Source organism: Pogona vitticeps, chromosome 1, assembly GCF_051106095.1.
Source record: "Pogona vitticeps strain Pit_001003342236 chromosome 1, PviZW2.1, whole genome shotgun sequence".
In the NCBI taxonomy this organism is placed as follows: domain Eukaryota; kingdom Metazoa; phylum Chordata; class Lepidosauria; order Squamata; family Agamidae; genus Pogona; species Pogona vitticeps.
In genome coordinates, this window is record NC_135783.1 from 173,137,323 (window position 1) to 173,162,359 (window position 25,037).

Sequence of the window (25,037 nt, forward strand, 5' to 3'; positions counted from 1 at the left end):
TTAGTTTCAGTGCACTAATTCTAAATGCATTAGTTCTTTGGCCAAAAAGTCTCAAATACCATAAACAAATGTGTTACAGAATGAAATTTTAGACGTAATGTTAGTGACAAAGTCTTTAAACACATTTATTACTATGCTCTTTGTGCATATGCATTCACACATTACAATTGCCCAAAAGAAGAAAGCACTTACACACACCATACATAAGAACTGAAATGGGAAACTGAAATGGGTAATGAGGACAGCTTTTTAATGGCAGATATTTGATTCTGAAAGTTATTCAATCAGTGCAGCCCACAGCAAATATGGAGCATGCTGAGTTCTGCATTATGTACAGTGTTTGAACGGGGAAAAAATTCAATGTAAAAAAAGCCTTTTAACTTAGTCTGCTGCTTACAGATCCACAGCATGGATTCCACTTTAACATGTGGAAGCACATGCAGTCAGTGTAGATTTTGTTTTTAACACTAACCTTTCTATAAGCAGTCTTCTACCCGATTCTCTCAATTCCTTATATCAGTCTAGAATGCTTCCATGTAAATCAAGCTGAGCTTGTTGATTAAGGGACCTGGGTAAGATACTCTTTTTGATGTAGTTCTATGTAATCATTCTGTCTTGGTTTGCATACACTTCTTAGAAAAAGGGTGCCACACATGCAATACAAGGGATATACTGTTTGCAATAAATAGTTGCACATAACTTGCAAGTCTCATCATGCACAAAAAAGATTTCGTGGGGTGTTCCCCTGTCCTCAATCTCAGCTATTCCTCCACCAAAAAAAGTAACAACTTTATATATGTGATTGTGCTGCATACTTTGTGCCTCAAAACAGAAGCCACATACTTCTCAAATTAGGTGTGAGGGAGAGTGCATCCAAGCATGTACAACATATGGTTGTACATGAGAAAATCATTTTCTGCTCAAACTTGAACCTACTTACTCGTTTTCCATACCAAGTTCCATACCAATTACAAAGGCCTTGTTGCGCTACACACAGGATAATGAAATGCAGTTCTTCTAGTAGATTTTTAAACACCAAATATGGCACGGTACATTTAAGATCACATACAATCTATGAGTACTGAATGGTAAGTCACCTGTCATTAGGAAAGCCTTGTCATCATCAAGGCGAGTGGAACAAAGTAATTTAATAGCTGTATCAAAGGAAGTTAGACGTATCAGCTTTATTTGGATTGATTTGTTAGAGCTGGAACACATTATACATCCAAATGTGGTCTATATAACACAACATCTTGCCTCCCTCACTGGAACGCAAAGGCATCTGGGGAGCTCATCAGCAATGAAGAAAGGCACTAGCCCTCCTCTCCTGTTTCTGCCTTTCTGCAACCTAGCAGCCATTAGAAGCTGAGAGTCAGTAAGAGACCAATCCTCCAGGAATTTTTCTCAACCTCTTTTAAAAGTAAGCTAATAGAGCACATTGTGTGCTACAAAGCTTGATAAACAAACTACATATTATATGAAGAGCTATGCTTCTCTGCCTCAAACCTACTGCCATTCAGCTTCATGTGATAACCTAAGTCAGGCTTGTCCAACCTGTGGCCCAAGGGCCGCATGCAGCCCAGGTCAGCTTGTAATGTGGCCCAGTGCAATTTTTTATTTTTAAAGAAATTCCAAAGTTTCAAGTTACACTGCCGGCGCTTGCAGCCGGAATGCGGCCGGGGCATGTCATAACAGTAGAGGAGGAGAGATGGAAGGAAGGAAGGAGTGGGAGGGGAGGGGACAGGGGGGGCTGCGTGACTGCATTGTGCCGTTCCCATCAATAGGTGGACCCCCTCCCGGCCCCATAAAGCCGCCGGAGTCGAAGCTGGCAGCCTCTGCTGTCTGAGATCGCAGCTGCCGGTAAGCGCGCTTGGAGGGGGGCTGCAGAAGACGGCTAGGGCTGCCCCCCCATGCGGCCCAAACCAAATGTATGTGCGGCCCAAACCAAATTTTCATCTTCTAACGTGGCCCAGGGAAGGTGAAAGGTTGGACATCCCTGACCTAAGTAGTCCTGAGTAGTGCAACATTCATTCATTCATTTTCTTTAAGTTTTATACCACCTGATTAGTGCAAGGCACTAATCTGGGCAGTTAACAATCAAATGAAAATGAATGCAGTAGTGTAACAATAAAAATAAATAATGAAGGGAATAGAAAACCAACTCAGGTCAAAATGTCTTAAGACAAACAGATCAAGAGTATCAAACCATAACTGGACAAGCAGCACTAATTCCTGTGCAGATGCCATTGAAAACCTCTGTAAAGAACATCATCTTAAGTGACCTCTTAAGAGTTGGAAGGGAAGAGGACAGGTGCAGCTCAACTGGCAGACCATTCTAAAGGGCTAGTGCCTCAGCCAAGAAGGCTTCATACCTGGTGGATGCTTTTCTGGCCTCCATCAGTGTGGCAATGTGAAGAACCATGGTATGCGAGGACCAGGTGGTCCAGGTTAGTCATCCTGTACATACCTGCTAACACATTGACTTTCAGAGCAGTTACGCAACTGTCACCTGACAGGAAGCTTGCTAGAATAAGAGTGGGGCACTTATACAATTGTCCTTCTGCTCTGCTTTTAGGTGATCCAGTACTGGTCACTGTGATGCTTAGGCAGGTGTAGTTTGTTTTTTGAGCCTTCCCTCAGTAACTAGCTACCTTTATATTGTTTTTTAGGTGGATTGTTATGCATTATTCCATTTTTATGTTTTCCGTTTCTCAGAGTGGCATTTAGGTTTTTTTTTAATTGTATACTTATTCTTCTTAGATTTAATATTGCCTTTTAATGACTAAAATGTTCTTGTCTTTTAATGTTGTTAACCATTGTTGTATACTATTTTCAACTTTATATATTGTCTTTCAGTGTTATAGGCCACCTTTGGTATTTTTCAAGGAGAAAGGCAGGTTAATATACATATATATACATACACATATACAGTGGTGCCTCGCATAGCGATCGCTCCGTTTTACGACGAAATCACTTTGCGGTGGACTTTTTGCCATCCCAAGAGCGATCGCTTTGTGATGGCCCCTATGAGGAAAATTCGCTTTGTGATGATCGCGGGGAAGCGATCATCGCAAAGCCCTCATTTTTAGGATGATCGCGGGGAAGCGCTTCCCCGCGATCATCCCAAAGCCCCGCCGATCAGCTGTGCTTCGTCTCTCTCTCTCTCTCTCCACCCCTCACAGCTCCAGCCTCGGCAGGGAGACTGAGGCGGCGGCGGCGCCACCCTGGCTGAGAAAGACCCTCTGTGCCTGCAGCAACCTTGTCATAATTTTATTCAGTTAGCCATCCATTTCCATTCCCCCAACAATTATACTTTTCAGATAATTTTATTGTGAAGCTTCTGGAAACACCACTGGAATTTTTTCCAGATCCCTTAGAACTGTGGCCCTCCAGATGTTCTTGGACTTCAACTCCCAGAAGCCTTCACCACCACCTCTGCTGGCCGGGATTTCTGGGAGTTGAAGGCCAAGAACATCTGGAGGGCCACAGTTCGACACCACTGCCTTAGTAGAATTTAACCCAATTCAGCATGTTTATTTGTGGTGTGTTTCCTAAACAAAAATTTAAAATCACCCAATAATATCTGAATCAGAATATTTAGCAAAGAAAAAAAACTAATGAGTTAAATGGTACATTCAAATTCAAATCTTTCTGTGAAAATGCTTTTTAATAACTACTTGTCCGCAATTTTTACATTTTTTTAATTTTAAGGAAAAAATGTACTAAAAACCTTTGAATGCCTAATTTTAGCATACAGACCAATCTGTGCTTAGCATCCTGTGGTTGTTCATTCATCTACTTCTAATATGGTTTTATCCTGTTCACTGGGGCACCTCTTTCATGATTCCTTACCTGCAGGGTTGCTTTACACTACTTTCATTTTACACTGAGCCAAACTGGAACCCATCCATCATTGCTAATTAGTTTTATGAAATAAAACTGAGGTGTTTTGGTGTGTAATTATGTTGATTTGTTTAAGAAATTGAGAATTTTCCACAGAAAAATTAGGTACTAGAAATTATTTGGGGGGGAAACGTCTAACCCACATTCAGCTCCCTGCCTTCCCCATCTTCCTTCTGAAAAAAGAAGCCCAAACATTTTCAAGTAATTGTCATCCATAAACAGTCATATTCAATGATCCTTCTAAGCTGCACATGTGCTTGCCCACAGCTCCCTTCAGGAGCTCACAGGCTGCTGATGGGAAACAAACTGGCTGCGCACAGGCAGTCTGCAGCCAGTTTGTTTCCCATTTCAAATGAAGCTGCACCCAGCCCCCATGCACAAGGAGCGTTTAATGCGTTCCTATTGGGGAAAAACTGACCAGTAAGCGAAGAATCCCCCATCCGGCCGCCATTTTCACCACCTCAGTAAGCGCAGGCTTCAGAGCAACCTCTGGGGAAGCGTCCACCGCAGGCACTCCGAACCTTCTCCCCCCAGCTAGGCGGCGCTTGCTTCCGAGCGCCGGCGGTGGACGCTTCCCCGGAGGTTGCTCTGAAGCCTGCTTCAGAGCAACCTCCGGGGAAGCGTCCACCGCGGGCGCTCTGAACCTTCTCCCCCCAGCTGGGCAGCACTGGCCTCTGAGCGCCTGTGGTGGACGCTTCCCTGGAGGTTGCTTTGAAGCCTGCGCTGCCCAGGGAGGCCTATGGGGAAATGGGGCCCATAGGAAATATCGCAATGCGATCGCTTTTGCAATCGCAAAACCCGCATCGCTATGCGGATTCGTCGTTAAACGGGGTACTCGTTATACAAGGCACCACTGTATATCGGGAGGATCATTTAATCTGTGATTTAAACTGCTTTCAAGTTAAAAGAGAATAACTAAGAACTATTGATCATTCAGGGAGTTAGTGTGGGGCAGCAAATAAGAGTATCAGATTAAGACTCTGGACACTTGGGTTCAAATTCTCACTTTTCCATGGAAACTCACTAATGGGGCAGCAGCAACAGTAAACCAATCCTTGAACTTCTCACATACCTTCAAAACCTTATTAGGAATGCCATATTTTAGATTCTACATCTAAAGCAATTAATTACAGTATTTATATACACTTCCCAACATATCCCATGTTCAATTTTAGTATCGCCAAAAGGAAGCTGTTTTAGGCACATCATCGCATGACAAAGTGTGCAGGAACTTGCTTGAAGACAAAAGCAACTGTCTCCACAAAGATGTATTTCAGGTAGACATGTGCATGTGTGAATTAAAGCACAGAACATCCATTGCTGAAAAACGGTTTTACAAAAAAGAAAACAAAAGACTAAGTAAAATCAAACACTGGCTGCCAGCACACCACAACTTCCAAGCCAGTGTCTGAAGAATTATCTCAAAGGACTTACAGAGCAGAATTGTAGTTCCCATTTACTAAAATACATACATGGCCACTTGACACGTTACAAAGAGCTCCAAGCTGAGGAACAGATTGTGCAATACTGACAGCCAAATGGAGCTTTCAAGTGATAGAAGCAGATACATGATTTTCCGTGTAGAAAATCAGCCACAAAAGTAACAATGTTCAAAGAAACATGACAAAGCAAAATTAGAGGAAGTACAATTGGTAACCCTAATCCCACACCCAAGCAAGAGATGCAGAGGTAGAAGAACATCTCAAACAAACTCAAGTTAGCTGGCATACAGAAACAGTGGGGTGGGGGAGTGATGATGTTAGTGCAGAGCAGGGTATATAAACTTGATGCAAGGCGCACTCAATGCCCACCCACCCCCATGGAGCAACTGTATCTCCAAGTCGATTGATTAAGACTTCCTTTTAAGAAAGGGAAAGCCTACCCAAGCTCTGTAAAGAGTTTCAAAGGAGTGGCTCCCTTAGTTTTAGCTTGTTTACTAGGTCCGTGCTTGCTAGGCATTGTTATAAACTGTTAGCTGCAAGAGACCCCTGACAAATCCTACTCCCAAGTTTGTAAGGAGGGTCTCAGCAATTTAAACATGGGCTGAAAACACCCATTACTTCACTTTACTGCCTTCCTCCAGCTTTTATCCACGCTACCACAAAAGTATCCATAATTTATCACATCTTCCCATCTATCTTTTCCAATCACAGTACTTCTCTCATATCAAGTCTTTATTCTAGTATGGCATTGTGTTCCCAGCTACTGTTGCCTGTTTACAACTCCAGCTGGATGTCATACAGTATACTGCACATAACTGAGACTGAGACAACATAGGTTATCTAACACATTATGTATTTTACATGTTGCCCTTTAGTTCAATCAACTAAGGCTTCCTTGGCCACAATACCTGTTCCTGCTATAAGAGAAGAATTTTTACTTTACCTGGATGGCTTTGAGAACTCATTGCTGGCAGAATCTGTGCTATTTAAACTACTGAAACAGGCAAGCCAACTTCTGTATGGACAACAGCCCTGCTCCAATGAAACATAGAAAGTATATCCAGGAAACAGATTCATAGACACCAGAGAGACCCAGTCAAAAAGACATTCTATGTTCTAAAGCGATGATAGACTGTCCAAGTTGTTTTCAAAATGTACACCTGTAAAGAAAGAAAAGAAAAATAATTTTGATTTCTTACACAATGAAATGTTCCTCTACTGTATTCCACTACTTATGAACTGTATATTTCAAAGAAAATGACCATTAAATGTTCACTATTTGCACCCATCTCCTATCAATTTTTCTCTTGCCTTCTACTGATTCCCCCTTTCTCAATATGGGCAGGATCTGAACATTTCCTCTCCCCATAACCAAGAAACAGTGGAGAATTCCGGAGTATTGTGTCATATTCAGTGCAGATGATTTTCTATATGATGAAATAGAGAAATGTTTCTTTTACAACAACATCTGAACAAGAATTATTTAGAAACAGATTGTATTTTTAATCTTGCACATCCAAATAAACTGAAGTGCTTTCATATAAGAAAAGCAGTTTAAGAAACATAAGAAAAGGCGAATCTTAAGTAATCCACAGCCATATTTAATATCTGGCTCACTCCCCTCCCAAAAAATATTCACTAAGCTACATAGGTTTTACGCTGTCAAACTTAATTATCCCTATCAAAGAAACATTCCAAGTAACAGGAACAGATTCAGCACTTGTTCTGTGGCAACAGTTTGTAGACTAACTTATGAAGTACCAGTATTACTGGAGAGAAAGCTGAAAAAAATTCAATTTATTTTATTGATGGCAGCAATATTAAGAAACTGAAAACAACTTTAGCTGCAACAGAAATCCCATGGGAACCTTGGGATCTTCAGAGAGGAATTAGATTTTCCTCCTCCAATCATCATCATAGCTGATTCTTCAGCCTAATGTGACACAAATCCAAGTAACAGGATTTCAGCCATAATTTTCCAACTCCTATTCTCAACATCATGTTCATGCCTCCAAAAATATTTTAACACTCTTTTTCTTGACTATTGCTTCTTTTATTGTTTCAACTAACTCAAATTTGAAAATAACCACATGGACCTTGAATATTCTAAGCATGATGGTTCATATATAACACTAAATCACAGTTCAGTACTACTTGCATGAGCTGAAACAAGCACAAGGGAAAAAACCCTGTGCCCTATAAATACATCACTGCCTATGAAACCAGAGAATGTCCCTAAATGTTTAGCATAACATTCATTTGATTTAATTGTTGCATATTAAAATTGACTCTGATAAACTTCTAAACAAGCTGAAATCCATAATCTGATGCTAGCTTTTTTTGCTACATTAGAACTTCCATATCCATGGGATTAGTATCTGCAAATTTCTTATCTGGAATCTGAAAATACTAAAAGAATAAAAAATATATTTTATTTACCCCAGTAGCCTGTTCCAAATCCTCTTCCCTATTAGCTTTCCTTACCCAATGGAAAATGGATTATAAAAAAAGAAAATATTAAAAGAAAAATATAGAAATAAGTATTTTCCAGAACTGGCCACTAGAGGGGGTCAGAGACCACACTATGTATTCTCATTGTTGAAAAACACATAGCATAGTCTGTAGTGGCTGTTTCTGGTAATACACGTGAAAATATTTTTTTTTCCTGGATTTTTTTTTTCATTTACCATGCTATGTATAGCCATGGTTTTCAGCATCCATGGTGGTGGGGATTTAGAACCAATTCCCCACGGATACGGGGATCCTACTATATTCAATTTGGAGCTCTGTTTGGGACCCTCACACTTTTTTACCCCAGCTTTCTTTGCTCACTCTTGAAACTTTTCACAATTGTACAAAATGGTGGTAATGGCAGGGGATTCAGGATCAAGGCTATGTTGAGGAGGGAAGCATGAAGAAGATAACTTAAATTTATGTTGTGCATTCCCATATTCCTCAAACAGGCTAGTTCCACTTCTTTCTATCCCAAATAGCCACTACCTGACATTCTACAGCTCCTCCAGCTTCAGGTATACACTTAATTCAAGTGTACACTTAATTGTTGGATCCATATAGTCTGGTTGCCTTCCAATTCCTCCAAAGAACTTCTTCCAAGCAAGGAATTGAAACCTAGTCATAAGGAACAACAAAGAAATGTAGGATTTGGAAAGGTGGTATCTAGTGTGGTGTAGTGGGCAGAATGACAGACTACAACTCTGGAGACTAGAGTTTTAATCGTCACTTGCCATGGAAACTCAACTGGGGGAATGAAACTGTCAAAACCCTTCCTTAAATCTCATCTGACTATTAAGGTCGCTATAATTCAGTTCCACCTTGACAGCAATAACTATAATAGAAAGGCCATAAACAAGAGGAAAAAAAGAAAGTATATTCTGCAACCTAAGCAATAGAATTTTATTTATTTATTTATTTATTTATTTATTTATTTATTTGTTTGTTTGTTTGTTTGTTTGTTTGTTTGTTTGTTTATACATACATACCCCGCCCATCTGGTCTACACGACCACTCTAGGTGGCTTACAACATAACATAAGCATTAAAATCAAGAATAGTACATAAAATATCCAATAGGAAATTACAATACAAAATGAGGAGGAAATAAATAAAGAGAGTGAGAAAATAAAATCAAGTACTGACAGGAGGGAAGGCTTGAATGTACAACCATGTTTTTAACTGGCTTTCAAAGGAGGCCTAAGCTCCTGTCTTTGGCAAACACTATAAATTTCCTGTACAGTGGTGCCTCAACTTACGAACTTAATTCATTCATGAAGATGGTCGTAACTCAAAATGGTCATAACTTGAAGCACCATTTCCCATAGGAATGCATTGAAATGAAATTAATCCATTCTGGCTGAAGAAAAAAATCACCAAAAAATCACTGCAAGACCAGTTGGAAAAATGATTAATCCCTTCCAGCCAAAAAAGGGGGGGGGGAGTAATAGACCGTGCAAGACCCATTGCAAATGCGAAGAAGTCAAAGCAAAAAGCCATCAGGCAGATAATGCAAGATCGGAAATTGGGGGGGGGACTAAAGAGCTAACAATCTCCCCAAGAACCATCAGAAATGGGGGGGAATCCAAAAAGCAAGGAAATCCCCCATGACCTATTGGAAATGGGGGGGGATCCAAAAAGCAACCAAATCCCCCAAGACCCATCAGAAATGGGGGGGGGGATTAAAAAAAAACCCAAGACCCATCACAGCACAGAAACATAACCCTCTCCAGCCCAAAACCATGCTGCAAAAACACCTAGAACAGTTTTTAAAAAGCAGAAAACAGCACCTTGCCTTATGAGGCAAGCCTCCCTGCAAACACACACAAGCTCACTCAGAAGCAGAAGCCAGGCAGTCCCCAGCCTCCTCTGACCGCACTCACTCTAACCATCCAGGCGAAAGAGCTACAAAGAAGCAGCCTCATTGCCACCTACAGTTAGAAATTTGAAATTCTTGCCTTTTTCCCCTGCCTTTTTCTGTTAGTAAGTGGAAGCTCCAGTCGCAAGTTGAAGCAAAATTTTGTGGCCGGAGCTGGTCGTAACTTGAAATAGTCGTATGTCGGGACATTCATAAGCAGAGGCACCACTGTATGTTCTCCCTCCAATATATAAGAGGAAACTTCTTGTCCCTATATGCTCCATATTAGATACATTTCAAAAGTTGACAGAGTTACTTTGTTATTCATTTTTAAATTTATAAATTTATGTACATCTGTGTATACATAAAGAATCACCTGAGCATTAGATATGGAAAGCTGGCATGGAACTTTCTTTTATCTTGGTCTTCAGTCCCCAGAATTCACCAGGAATTCCACCAGCCAAAATTGTAAGGGCTTCAACCAAGATATTAAAGTCCTCAAAGAGTTTTCAATTATGCACACGTAGGCGATGAAGGCTGTGTCAGCCATTTTGTTCCTGTAGAGAAGACATGGAAATGGGTGAGAGGCATAAATTATGTAGGAACTACAAGGGATTAGGAGACTAGCAGTCACTCTGCCCATTAGGTTCTGTACAGGGTAACTCTCAAGAAAACACCACCACTAAATTCCTAATCCCTTGTGGCATGCTTGGAGTCTAGCCACTTTCATCCATTTCCATTTCTTCTTCAATTGTACATAACGGCTCACAGATCCTTCATTCCACACTTGTGTGTAACTGAAAACTCCTGTGAGAACTGTGATTTTTTTCATTAAGGCCCTCAAACTTCTGGTTGGGGGAACACCTGGTTAATTCTGAGAGCTGAAATCCAACAAACGGCACCTATCAACATATCCCTATTTTTTCTTCCAAACAAGTTCATGCAGTCATGAGATGAATGACATAATCAGTTTACATTTCAGAAGTCCATGTGAACAAATGAATGGATAAACAAACAAATAAATATTAATGGAAACTATAAAGGCTCACAGGTTCTAATATACAGAATGACTTTTGGTCAGAAACAGTTAAATTATTTTTCTGTTGGGTTCTACCACAGTGTTTTAAGAGTAGCCATAGACAAAGCATATTGTTTCCATAGAACTACTGATGAACATCAGAGGTCCCCAAGATGCATCTGTGAGCAGTATCTAACCCAACCGTTACACATTTGAGAACGATTTCAAATAGATGGACCTTAATTGTGTCTGTCAAGCCCTTCTTCCCTTTGTTTCACACTTTGCTTTTTGAACACTGGCCTGAAAAATAGGAAAATGCACATAATTTTGATGTATTGCAAGAATTATACCCAATAAGCTAAAATAAATTGTTTTCCCTACTTTAAGTTTCTGGTTAGTGACTGCTTCCATCTTTCTAAATAATATTATCCTCCTTCTCTTCATACATTCGTTCTTTCTCTTCATTTTTTACAACTTCTTCTAGATCCACTTTTCCATCATCATCTTTTCTCTGTATTTAGTGCTTCAATCTCATATTTCACCTTTAGCAGTTTTACCAGCCTAAGAAAAATTAATTCTATAAATTAGTGGCCTGAATTCTATTTGCAACTTACACTTGCATAACAGAAATCACATATACCTTACTGGCAAATTGCCACTAATTAACATAGACCAGGTTGCATTTCTGAAAACACACCCAGAAATACAGCTAGCTCCTCATTAATGAACTGTCATTTGCCAACAATACCTACATGATTTCCTTTATGCAAGTGCAAATCACCAATGGGATTCTGTCTAGCATATTTCAAACATTGTTCATCTTTTTTCAAACTGAAACAAACGTAAGTACAAATTTCCAACCTTATGCACCCAACATATTCTTCTACCATACAGCTTTCCTTCAATAGAATTCTAACAAAGAATTCATTAGTTAGCTTTGTTCATAACCATTTTTATAGTATGCATGTGAAGGACAAGAGGCAGCTAGTGCGCCGTCTCCTCCAGTTGAAAAGAACATCAAAAAGGAGGGAGAAAAGGGGGACAAATTAGGAAAAGATACCAAACAAGAGAGGATTAAAACAGAGATTTGTCTGTTGGAGGAGGGGAAAGGTAAGAGGGAGGAGCAAGGGTTTGATGTGTGGGAGGAGGATATAAAGGAGGGCGCAGGTGCGTGGGATTTTTGAGTGGTAACGGGCATGAGGGATTTGCGAGAGGAGACTAAGGCAAAGGAAGTAAAGAACTTATTAGAGGACTTCCCAGATCTAAAGGTTGGTGGGCTATTACCAGACCCTATACTGAAACAGGAAGGAGTCGTCATCCAAAGGACAACATAATGGACAGTGGTGGTGTTCCCGCGAGGGCAAGGTCCTTGGAGAAAGCTTTTTACGCCCTGATGCGACCTTCAACAAGACTCCAGCCGAGGGGGACTGGGCACACCACCCCTTTTGTGAGACTCTATGGGCGGTGAGAAGTACCTCCCTTCAGAAGCCCACCGACAAGGAGCACTTTGGTCCGGCTCCCCGGTTTTGAAACAAGATTATGTAGCAGTAAATATGGACAAGTACAGAGGAAGTTATATGATTGGGACATGTTGGTACCCACAGAAGTTGTAATCGATACACCTTTGTTGCAAGTTAATAAAAATCGTTCAGTTTTGGAGACTCAGACTCCTCGTATCCCTGCTTACATTGGTGAATCGCCCAAAACACCTTACGAACTTTTTTACAATGCAAGATGTGTCTCAGGAACATCTCAAAATTCATGAAGTAGATTGTGTGAAACAGTCAAAAACAGTGGCTGAGATCCTATTGCAGCTCTCATCAGGAATAATCTCATCAACAGGGGCATATTACCACTGATTAAAGGCTTCCTTTTGCTATTTTGGGATGCTTACAGCTTCTACACAATGAAACAAAGTTGCATGTACTATAAAATCACAAAAGGAAGTTTTCAATCGACAGCAATTTCCCGTTGCCAATGAAACAGTGGAATAGTGTGGGCAGGACCACAGGGGCAATTGCCCTAGATGCAAAATTCTTAGGCGTGCAAAATTTCAAAAGAAAAAAAAATAGTAATAAAAAATAGTGTGTCCTCCCCCTCCAACATGGCAGAGCAAATATACATTGTCACATACCATTTTACAGTAATTTTTTTGCTAATTGCATCCATGCTGTCCTCATGTGAACCTTATAGGTGAATAACATAATGCCTATTAATTGTGTGGTTTCCCATTTGAAGACACCAGTACTGTAATGTTCCATAAATTGTATAAACATCACAATTAAAACATTCATAATTTCACCAAGATGCAATGGGAGAATAGATAGCTTTGCTCCTCCTCTGTTGCCAAGTAATGTTGTTGCCAACTGAGAGAGAGAGATAGAGACTCTCGATAGAACTCTCAATAGAATTTCAATTGTTTGGTTAATTTTGTTATTCTGGCGTGTCAACAGGTTAGTTTTCAGTTTTTTGCTGTGGTAATTGTTTAGCTGACACAGTAGTCATTTCTTATGGTAAAGTCATATCTTAGTGGTAAAAATTAAAACTGAAGCAAGGCATGAAAGTGAATAAATGTGTGGCGGTTCAATTTTTCACATAATACTACATGTCATGTCAGCCATAATGCCAAACAAAAAAGAATTGGGTGCAAAAAGTAGGAATAGCAGGAAGACAGCAGGAGCAACTGACTAAGCTGATGGGAAACTTGACAGGTTTCTTATGAACACTGCTAAAAGTACAGCACGCTTACCAGCAGCACCACAGGAGTCGCACAAGCCTGACCCAATGTCTGTGGACATTCCTGTTATTGCTTTAGAAGCAGAAACAGCTTTGCCTGAGGATGCTTCTACTTCTCCTCAGCCAAATATTCTGCCAGAGAGTACTGACCTAAAACTGAACTGTTTTAATTGATGTTGGAAGCCACCTGGAGACTCTCGCAGAGTGCGGGTGACATACAAGTTGAATGAATGAATGAATGAATGAATGAATGAATGAATGAATGAATGAATGAATGAATGAATGAATGAATGGTTTTTACTGATACTGACTACTGACCGATATCAATGGTTGAAACTTTGAAAACTGAATTTGCTGAGAGGGACAGTGGAACTGCAGAGTAAGAATGCTTTATTTCCAAAAGAATTTGATGGCAGGTCATTTTCCAAGGACTGATTCTACATGAATGTGGACAATGGTGAGACTATGTTAAAGGCATGATTGGTGTTTTCTCCTGTAAACTGTGTTGTATACTGCCTTCCTTGCATGCTTTTTCAGAAGGCTAAAGTTTTTTGGGGGAAGTCAAGTGGATTTAATGCATGGAAAAAGCTAAACCACAGATTACTAGAGCACAAGCACAGTTCATATAATCTCAGTTCATTTATAGTGTGGAAAGAATGTGAAATGTGGCTACAAAAACAAGAGACTATTGATGCTGCTGTCCAGCTTGCACTACAGAGGTCATTTGAGAAATGGAAGGCAATCTTAGCCAGAATACTTGATTGTGTGCTATATCTAGCCAAGCAGACCTAACTCTAACATGGTCACTCAGAAGATCCAAGATGGTAACCGTGGAAATTTCCTAGAAATTTTCAAGTTACTTGCCCAATATGACCCAGTCACCAATCAGCATCTTCACAAAGTTTGGCAGACAGATTAATACACTGTGTCCTATCTCTCGCTGTAGAACCAGAATGAGTTCATCAACTTACCTGGTGATCACATTAGAACAGCCGTCTTTCAAAAAACCTGCAAAAGCCGAGTATTTTCTTACCATATTTGATAGCACTCAATAGTTCTCACACTGACCAAATGCCACCAAATGATTCGATATGTGCACACTGAACATACAGAAATCACTACCACAGGAGTGGTATTTTATTCCATTTATTTTATTCAGTTAAATGGGAAATCAGCTGATGTCATGACAAAATAGATTTGTGACAAGTTGCAAGCAGATGGCCTTAAGTTAGAACACTGCTACAGTCAAGGATACAATAATGTCACAATTATGTCTGGACACATTAGTGGTGTACAGAAACATATTTTGGGGTATGAATCCCAAATCAGTGCTCGTGCCCTGTAACAATCACTCATTCAGTCTTGCTTGTGTGCATGCTGTTGATGTTGTGACACAGTCTGTGACTTTCTTTGGCGCTGTGGAAAAGGTGTACATATTCTTCTCAAGCTCCACTTGGGATGTTCTTAAGGAACATGTACCAACCCACATACAGTAAAGTGATCATATGACCCTAGATCATGTAAGAGCCTCGTGGTGCAGTGGTTAAACCGCTGTACTGCAGCTAAAACTGTGCTCACGACCTGGGGTTCAAATCCCAGGTAGCCGGCTCAAGGTTGACTCAGTCTTCTATCCTTCCGAGGTCAATAAAATGAGTACCCAGCTCGCTGGGGAGGAGCAATGTGTAGCCTGCATAATTAAATTGTAAACCGCCCAGAGAGTGCTTGAAGCGCTATGGGGCGGTATATAAGCAGCACGCTTTGCTCTTGCTTTGCTTTAGATGGGGTTCAAGCATGAAGCTGTACGTGTACCTGCTGAATACACTGAGGAAATAAGAGCAGCTTTGGAGGTGTTAAGAGATGGGCCTGAATAAACCTCTGAAACCAAGGGTGATGCAGGAAGTCTGTTAGTTTGCATCATGACCTATGCTTTTTCTTATTCTCACATTTTTGGAGCCCAGTACCAACCAGGATGAACGATGGTCAGATCTACCTGCAGCAAGAAGGTCTTGCGCTTGATCAATGTGTGCAAAAGCTGAAAGTTCTGGCTCTATCATTGCCAGGAAAAACAAGACTCTCTAGTGTCAAAGGCAATGGAGAAAGCTCTGAAGATGTGCAAAATGTATAACATTTCTACAGAGGAAAGAGTTGGAAGATGTAAGAAGATGCCTGGTGAGCAAAGTTGAGATGTTGGCTTGACCTTAGTACAAGAAACATGCAGAGAACAACTGGAAGAAATTGATCAGCTTAAGTCAGAAACTACAAAACATACAATACAGATAAATACTCTTCAGCAATTTGCTTTCCTACAAATCCAGACATTGCTGGATACTGAAAAAGATTATTTTATCGAAGAGCAAATTCAGCACACATGTGCTAAGTATAGAGAGTTGAACACCACAGCTAAGATTGCCAAGACTGGCGCCATATTGTCTTGTATAAGGAAGTCAATCCCAATGAGCAGATTGCTAACCCGACAATTTTAGATTTGCTTTGGTGGGTGTACAAGTGGAAGGTGCAAGAGTTTGACTAACTTTGTTAGTCAAATGTGAGAATAAGAAAAAGCATAGGTCATGATGCAAACTAACAGACTTCCTGCATCACCCTTGGTTTCAGAGGTTTATTCAGGCCCATCTCTTAACACCTCCAAAGCTGCTCTTATTTCCTCAGTGTATTAAGAATATTTTAACTATCATTGTTTCAACTGCCAGTTGTGAAAGAAGCTTCACAAAACTTAATCGAAACATATCAGAGATCTACAATGAGCCAAGAAAATATGAGTAACCTAACAATACTGTCAATTGAGATAAATTTCAATGTAGATTTTAGTACTGTTATTGAAAAAAACTGCACAAATTAAAACCAGCTCATTTTAATAAATCTGAGTATACTACCACTAAATGTATTTTACTTTAATTACATCAGCATTTTCTTAAAATATAATACATGTGCATAGGGGGTAAGGGGTTCATTACTGGACTGGTGGAAGGGATTCAGGGAGTGCTAACAGTCCACGGGTTGGGGGTGCAATACTTGCCTTGCCCCAGGCGCTGCCAACCCATGTTACACCACTTTAATTAGGTCATTCCTTTTAAACAGGTGGATCCCACCCATACAGGATTTCAGCTACTTAAGCATTTTTTCCACTTACCCACACAAATGGTGACAAAAACGTTCACCACTTTCATAAGGATTGCCATGTTAGTTTATTCTTATCTTAGCAAAATCTTGTGGCACTTAAAAAGCAAACAAACTTTAAACAGTATATGCTTTACTGGACATTTTATCAGATGAAATATGTGTTACTATGAGTCAGCAGATATATTTTATATCTGAGTACAGAGGGAAAGAAAAATGCAAATACAGTGGGGGCTTGACTTGACAACTTAATCCGTATTGGAAGGCGGTTCTCGAGTCAAAAAGTCTGTAAGTCAAGTCTCCATTGACCTACAGTGCATTGAAAACTGATTAATCCCGTAACAGGCCGTTTTTGTTCCATTTTGTTTTTTTTCTGGTTTGTAAGTCAAATCTCAGTCTGCAAGTCAAACCTAAATTTTGCGGCCAGGGAAGTCTGTAACTCAAAAAGTCTGTAAGTCAAGCCATCTGTAAGTCAAGGGTCCACTGTAGCCAAATGGAGACAAAATGCAACAGATACTGTGTGCAACAATTCTTTGTAAAGCGTAAGTGTATAAACAGAACATTCACATAAACATAAGCTAGGTAAAGGTAAAGGTTCCCCTTGACATTTAACCCAGTCCTGTCCAACTCTAGGTCTCCAAGCTGTAGAGCCAGCGTTTGTCCAAAGACAGTTTCCATAATCACGTGGCAAGCACGACTAGATACGGAACGTCATTACCTTCCCATCGTGGTGGTACTTGTTTATCTACTCTCATTTTTACATGCTTTCAAACTGCTGGGTTGGCAGGATCTGGGACAAGCGATGTGAGCTCACTCCGTTGCGTGGATTCAATCTTACGACTCCTGGTCTTCTGACGTTGCAGCACAGAGGCTTCTGTGGTTTAACCCACAGCGCCACCACATCCCATCTAGCCACTAAAACACTAGCTACTAATAACAATCCTTCTTGCTGTTAATTAATTAAAACCTGAACGGGGTAAAGTGACTAGTGCTTATTTCAAGTCCAAAAATCAATAAATGCAAACTTCTTGGAAATTTCTCTGCATAGAAATTTCTCTGCCCTCTGCATAGTGGAGTGGAATTTACCTTCTGAAACTATTTTTGAAAAATGGCAGCTTCCCAAGTCAACACCTGTACATCATAAGGTTAACAGGTTCTCAGATTTCTTGAAACATGCAGGGGGCGGAGCCAGGAAGGAAGCAAACTGACTTCTTGACCATGACCTTTCTCCTGTCACAGTAAAAATGAGTCCAACAAAATTAAAGAGAGGAAAAAAAGAAAAGTTTGCAAATATACCAGAATAAGAAAGAAATAATGCTCCAGGCCACAGCTGCACCCAAAAAATGCACCTGAAAACACATTTCAATTTCAAACCTTTATCAGAAAAACTATCCCCAAAGGAGAAAGTGGCCTAGGCATGAGGAAAAGGACAGGAAAGATGACAAAAAATTGAGCTGATCCATCAGTGGATATAGCAGAGCAACTACAACTCCCGAGATAGGACTCAGCTCACAATTAATCCATTACAGATCAAAACTGAAGAATTGACACAGTCACATCTATTAGTCAGCTAGCCAGGTCAGCTCCAGACCTGGGAGAAAAAAGTTAAAGTCACAATTAAGAAGCTAGTTGAGATGCTGGAGAACAGAGGCCACCGGGCTAACATTTACTTATGTGAACTGGGTGAACCTTCAGAAGGGTGTGACTAAATTCTTGGTGAGCTGGTTTAATTCAGTTTTATCAGAGGTTAATCTTTATATTGTAGTCACAGAGAGGACTCACAAAGCACTAAATGTTCTAACATGTAAACCACCCCCACTAAAAAATGTGAGAGACATAATTGTGTATTTTACTTGTGTGTCCACTAAAGTGTTTATTCTAATCTCTGGTGTACAAAAACAGGCAGCACAGATTTCTATCCCAGAATTCTGCTAAGAATAAAATATTTTCATTTCTACACAGATTGCCTGCGTAAAGCTGGAATAAAATAATACTGGGGTATCCCTTAAACTAAGAGTCCACTACAAAAGGAAGAACAAAAGTACATCAAAACGGAAAAGCTGCTCACTAAGTTTTATTAGTCCTGAACACTGATACCATCAGCACAGCTATGCAGAATATCCTGAGTAGAACGACCAGCATCACTGTGAAAGTGAAGGCAAGATAAAAAGTTGGCAGTCCCTGAATGATTTTTTAAAAAAAGAATAACAATTGTCAAGCAAAAACTGAATAGTTCAGTGAATCCTCAGTTATATGTGATAAATTCTGTGAGCCTAATTCAAATTCACTGTATACTTTACAAGTATGCAAAGCCTGTGTAGATGGTAATGGTTTATTTGAAGTACCTTCTTTTGACTGTTTTACATTGTTGTCTTTATTATTTTGCCTGAATGGTTGTAAACTTCACTTGAATAACTACTATTCTGGTAGAGCAGTGGTCAGAGAAGAATGGTAAATTACCCAAAATGGGGTAAAAATGAAAATCCTTGGGGTAATGAGGACGGTTGCATTTCCGACGATGCTTTGTGTATACCTATGAGGACCTGACGCAGTGCAGTGCAGCATCTGGTCCTTGTGTATGCGTGCTTGCCTTGCTGATAGAGGTAGGACCCGGAAAGAGATCATCTTCTCCTGACTCAGCATCAGGAGCGAGTCCATAATTTGCAGACTGCCGCTGTGGTACTAGTCTACAAGTCTTTCAGTGTTTCAGCATTCTGCCAATGCTACCTTTTCAAACTTAGCTTTGTTCTTGGAAGATTGTGAAAATACTACTTTTGAAGACATCAAGGATACAGTTATAAGGCATCTTACCAAACTCAAGAGCGGTTCTCTGGTTACTTTCCAGATCTTGATTCACAAGCTGTCAGTTGGACTTCTAACATGCGCTGGATTGTACAGAAAGCCAGAGAGTTCCAGAAAAACATCTACTTCTGCTTCATTGACTACACAAAAGCCTTTGATGGTGTGGACCACAGCAAACTATGGCAAGTCCTTAAAGAAATGGGAGTGCCTGACCAACTTATCTATCTCCTGAGAAATCTATATGTGGGACAGGAAGCAACAGTTAGAACTGGATATGGAAACACTGATTGGTTCAAAATTGGGAAAGGAGTACGACAGGGCTCTATACCGTCTCCCTGCTTATTTAACTTAGATGCAGAATACATCATGCAAAAGGCTGGACTGGAGAAATCCGAAGCCGGAATTAAGATTGCCAGAAGAAATATCAACAACCTCAGATATGCAGATGATACTACTCTGATGGCAGAAAGTGAGGAGGAATTAAAGAACCTTGTATTGAGGGTGAAAGAGGACAGCGCAAAAATTGGTCTGAAGCTCAACATCAAAAAAAATTAAGATCATGGCCACTGGTCCCATCACTTCCTGGCAAATAGAAGGGGAACATATGGAGGCAGTGAGAGATTTGCCACAAAATTAAAGGACGGCTGCTTCTTGTGAGGAAAGCAATGACAAACCTAGACAGCATCTTAAAAAGCAGAGACATCACATTGCTGACAAAAGTCTGCATAGTCCACGCCATGGTTTTTTCCTGTAGTAATGTATGGAAGTAAGAGCTGGGCCATAAAGGCTGACCACCAAAGAATTGATGCTTTTGAATTGTGGTGCTGGAGGACACTCTTGAGAGTCCCCTGGACTGCAAAGAGAACAAACCTATCCATTCTGAAGGAAATCAACCCTGAGTGCTCACTGGAAGGACAGATCCTGAAGCTGAGGCTTCAATACTTTGGCCATCTCATGAGAAATCTCCCTGGAAAAGACCCTGATGTTGGGAAAGAGTGAAGGCAAGAGGAGAAGGGGACGACAGAGGACGAGATAGTTGCACAGTGTCATCAAAGCAACCAACATGAATTTGACCAAACTCCGGGAGGCAGTGGAAGACAAGAGGACCTGGCATGCTCTGGTCCACGGGGTCACAAAGAGTCGGTCATGACTTAACAACTAAACAACAACAGCAGGGGTGTCTTTCCACAGTTAAAACTAGCACACCAAGTACATTCATTTCTTGATAAGCTGACACATGCCATAGTTACATCTCAGCTAGATTACTGTAACACATTCTATGTGGGGCTACCTTTGGAAAGTGTTTGGAAACTTTAAACGGTCCAAAATGCCACAGCCATAACTCCCCTGTTCCAACAGCTCCACTGGCTGATGATCCATTTCCAGGTACTATTCAAAGTGCTGGTTTTAACCTATAAAGCCCTAAGCAGCTTGGGTCCAAGCTATCTAAAAGACGGCATCTCCCTCTATGAACTTGGCCAGGGATTCAGGTGATCAGGGCAGGCCTTTTGCTTGTTCCCACCACCCTCACAGGCACGCTTGGTGAGGACATAGGAAAGGGCCTTCTCTATTCCCAACTCTAGAACTATCCAATTCTTTAATAACTAGCTGCCTGAGAGGTTTTTTTTAAAATTGGACTGTTGTGCTTTGAGGCTTCTAAATGTGTTTTTAGTATTAATTTTATTCACAATTTTTAATATAACAGTTGTTTAATTATTTTTTAAATATTTGTATAGTTTTTAAGTTTTTAAATATTGTATTTTTAATGATTTAAGCCAACCTGGGTCCTTTTAAGGAGAAAGGGAGGGTAAAAATATTTTAAAGAAATAATTATACTGGAGGAAGAAATCACAAAATGGAAGGGGAAATGTACAGAGCACAGATATGTATTTTACAAGCCTGGTTTATTAAATCTGAAATATTTTAGACTAAAATGTGATGACTGGCTTAAATATATTTTTATTTAATGTCAATGGTAAGGGTTCAGTAAATGAAATGAAAAAGGGCTTTGCAAATAGAATACCCAATTTCTATCCTCATGTAAGAACCGTAAGGAAAAGCATATGCAGCCAAAGGTGCACCAAAATTTAGGAGTCATCTGATTGCCATAGCCAAGAAGTATGACCTCATTATATGAAAAATACTAAGATATGAAAGATTCATTTTTATAAAATGACACCATCAGACAATAAAAATAATAGTAAGTTCTCTTTATATCTCAAACTTGCAACACCCTCAATTGCTTTGTGAAACACTGCAGAAATTAGACAAATTGTTGTTTTCAGTTATAATTTCATTAATTATCATCATCATGACAACAATGATGATGATAAGCCATCAAATCAATTCCGACTTATGGCAACCCTTTTTCAGGGTTCTCCAGGTAGAGAATACTCAGCAGTGGTTTACCATTCCCTTCTTCTGGGGATGCCATAAGTCAGTGCAGCTTGCTCAAGGCCATACAGGCTGGCTGTAGTCACAGAAGGCACAGTGAAGAATCAAATTCTCAATCTCTACCTCTTCAGCCAGAAACCTAAACCATTATGGTATCCAGTCAGCTAATTTGCATATGCTTCTGAATAATTTATTTCACAGAAGCAAAGCAGGTGGGAGCAAGACTGACAGACAAGCAATGTATATGTCACAAAGTCTTAATGAATATAAATTAATATAGATACCTGGAGACAACTTTATCCTCAGAGAATAGATTACTCTTACTTCTCAGCCCATCACTCAGCTTACTCAAGGATAGACTTTATCCTAGCTTCAGATTATTGGTCTACACAAACTTTTAAAAAAACATAATGGGTCTATATACTTCTGACTATGCAGCAGTGTTAACAACATCTGCATTAGGTAACAAGTAACCTATACACACACACACACACACACACACACAGTGGTGCCTCACTTAACGGGGGCCCCGTTTAACAACGAAATCGCATACCGACGAACTTTTTGCGATTGCACTGCAATGTTTTAAATGGGGAAAAATCGCTTTGCAATGATCGGTACCCTGTTTCGTTTACCGATTGTAGCAAAGCGATAATTTTCCCCCAGCTGATCTGCGGTTCCAAACTGGCTGCCGGGTAAATAAAATGGCCACCCGCTGTGTTTAGGGACAGATTCCTCGCTTACCGGGCAGCGGAAATGGCCGCCATATGGAGGATCTTCACTTAAAGGTCAGTTTTAAGCACATAGGAACGCATTGAAGGGGTTTCAATGCATTCCTATGGGCTTTTTAAAATCTCATAGCAACAAAATCGTTGTGCAGCGATTTTTGCTGCACCGATTAACGTCGCTATGCGAGGCACCACTGTATATATATCTCTCATTGTGAACAGCTTCATCTTCAGCAGGGGGTGGACCCTGAGCTTGCGCGGGAAGGAGAGTTTAACATGAGTCTTTTTATTGTTTAACAAATTTAACTCAACAGTTTCAAAGGGGTCTAATAAACTCAAGTCGGGTAAAATCCTATAACTGCGTACTTTTAAATCTAGCATCATCAACTCACTTCTCACAGAGGGGCCAGTCCAAATCGTTCCCGATCGGTCACAGGTCTCGGGGGGGTGCTCCTAATGGCACAAACTGTCCCACAGCATGGGTGTCTCGCCCATTCCCCCTCACGTTGTGGACGGAGTAAAGAGGGACTGGGACGGATGAACCTCCATCCCCCATGTTGGTTGTGAGGGTACACCACCACTGTCCATTCCAACGGTTCTAGATCACCCTCCTTTGTATGTATATCCCTTGGGTCTGGCAACAAACCTCCTCCATTCTGCAGATTTGGAAAGTCTTTCATCAGCCCCATAGTGCCTGCTTGCCTGAAAACTAGTTCTGTTTGTACTCCTCGACTCTTTCTTTCTGGTTGTCCTCCGTCCGTTAGAATTCTGAAACTTTGCGCGTTTTCTCCCTCCTTTATAACCTCCTCCCAGATAATCAAGTCCAGCTCCTCCCCCCTTCGTCAGCCAGACATACCTCTAATGACTCTTTACATTCCATCTCCTCCTGTCCTATCTCCACAAGTATTCCCTCCACACAGCCGCAATTTTCCTCAGAGATCTGTTCAGTTCAGCACACTAGCCTTCTCTCCTTCACAAGCATGTATGGCCTAAAATATTAAAAAAAAGAAATGTCTTGGGGGGAAAATAGACAATAAATTATTAACTATTCCAAAGGTCTGTGCCACTCCATGTCTTCTCATTAGCATAATATGCAATGTCATGCAGTAGTTAGAAGCCATTGTGTGCAACAAGCACATCAAATGAGTTTGTTAAGAATAGGTCATGCCAAACAAATCTTATTGCCTTCTTTGATAAAGTGAATAAATTAGTGGATCAAGGAAGTATAATTAGACTTCAGTAAGACATTTGATAAGGTAGACCACTTCTGCGTAAGATAGAACAAAGTGGGATAGACAATGCAACTACCAGACGGATTTGCAGCTGGCTGTCCAACCGTTCTGAACGTGTCATCCTCGCTGGACGCACATCTATGTGGAGGGAAGTGTGAAGTGGGGTCCCCTCAAAGTTTTGTCTTGGGCCCAGTGCTCTTCAATATCTTCATAAATGACCTGAATTAGGGGACTGAAAGTGCACTCATCAATGACACAAAGCGGCGGGGGGGATTGCTAATACTTTGGAAGATAAATTTAACATTCAGAAGGATCTAGACAGATTTGAACATTGAGCCCTATCAAATAAGATGCAGTTCAGTGGTGGGAAAAGTATGGTCCTGCACTTAGGCAGGAGAAACCAGATGCACAGGTACAGGATAGGTGGTACCTGGCTCAACAGTAGTACCTGTGAGAAGGATTTAGGTGTCCTGGCAGCTGCAGCTGCCAAAAAAGCCAACACAGTCCTAGGCTGCATCAACAAGGGGATAGCATCAAGATCACAGGAAGTGACAGTAACACTCCTGAGGCCACACTTGGAGTGCTGTGTCCAGTTCTGGTCACCACAATACAAAAACAGATGCTGATGCCCTGGAAGGGGTGCAGAGGAGAGCAACAAGGATGATAATGGGACTGGAGGCTAAATTCTATGAAGAATGACTAAAAGAACTAGGTATGTTTAGCTTAACGAAGAGAAGACTAAGAGGAGACATGAGAGCAGTCTTCCAATATCTGAAGGGTTGCCACAGGGAAGAGGACATCGGTTTATTCTCCATTGTGCCTGAGGGTAGGACAAGAACCAATGGGTGGAAACACGTTAGAGGGAGATCCAACCTGGAAATAAGAATGTCCTGACAGTGAGAACCATTAAGCAGTGGAACAGCTTGCCTCTTGATGTTGTGGGTGCCCCATTGCTAGAGGTTTTCAAGAAAAGATTGGACAGCCATCTGTCAGGGATGGTATGAGGTCCAGGATGGTATGAGGTCTCCTGCCTTGGGCAGGGGGCTGGACTAGAAAACCTCCAATGTCCCTTCCAACCCTACAACGATTCTATGATGCTATGAATTTTTTTTAAAAGAACTACTATTAATCCAAGATATTAAAAGATTAAACCCCCACAAAAAATTAGAAAGGAAGCAAACAGATTTTGCAGGAACTATCAAGGAAAAGAATAGTTGCTATAAAAATAATTCTAAAATTACTAGAAATTAAATACATTTTGATAAACTTAAACTGTTTA

The 25,037-nt window shown here is 40.6% G+C and overlaps 1 protein-coding gene across 9 annotated transcripts in view; it reads right to left on the reverse strand.

The window, feature by feature from the left end:
• Nucleotides 1-25,037, reverse strand: part of HDAC4 (histone deacetylase 4) — a 303,006-nt gene that overhangs the window by 259,684 nt on the left and 18,285 nt on the right. For 7 of the 9 annotated variants that reach the window (XM_072977471.2, XM_072977437.2, XM_078378962.1 and 4 more), the window contains exon 2: nucleotides 6,289-6,505. The exons of the other annotated variants lie outside the window; for them this stretch is intronic. In XM_072977471.2, the coding sequence (XP_072833572.1) occupies nucleotides 6,289-6,310 (22 nt within the window). In that variant the 5' untranslated portion in view covers nucleotides 6,311-6,505. The remainder of the gene's footprint in view (nucleotides 1-6,288; nucleotides 6,506-25,037) is intronic. 9 annotated transcript variants of the gene reach the window in all.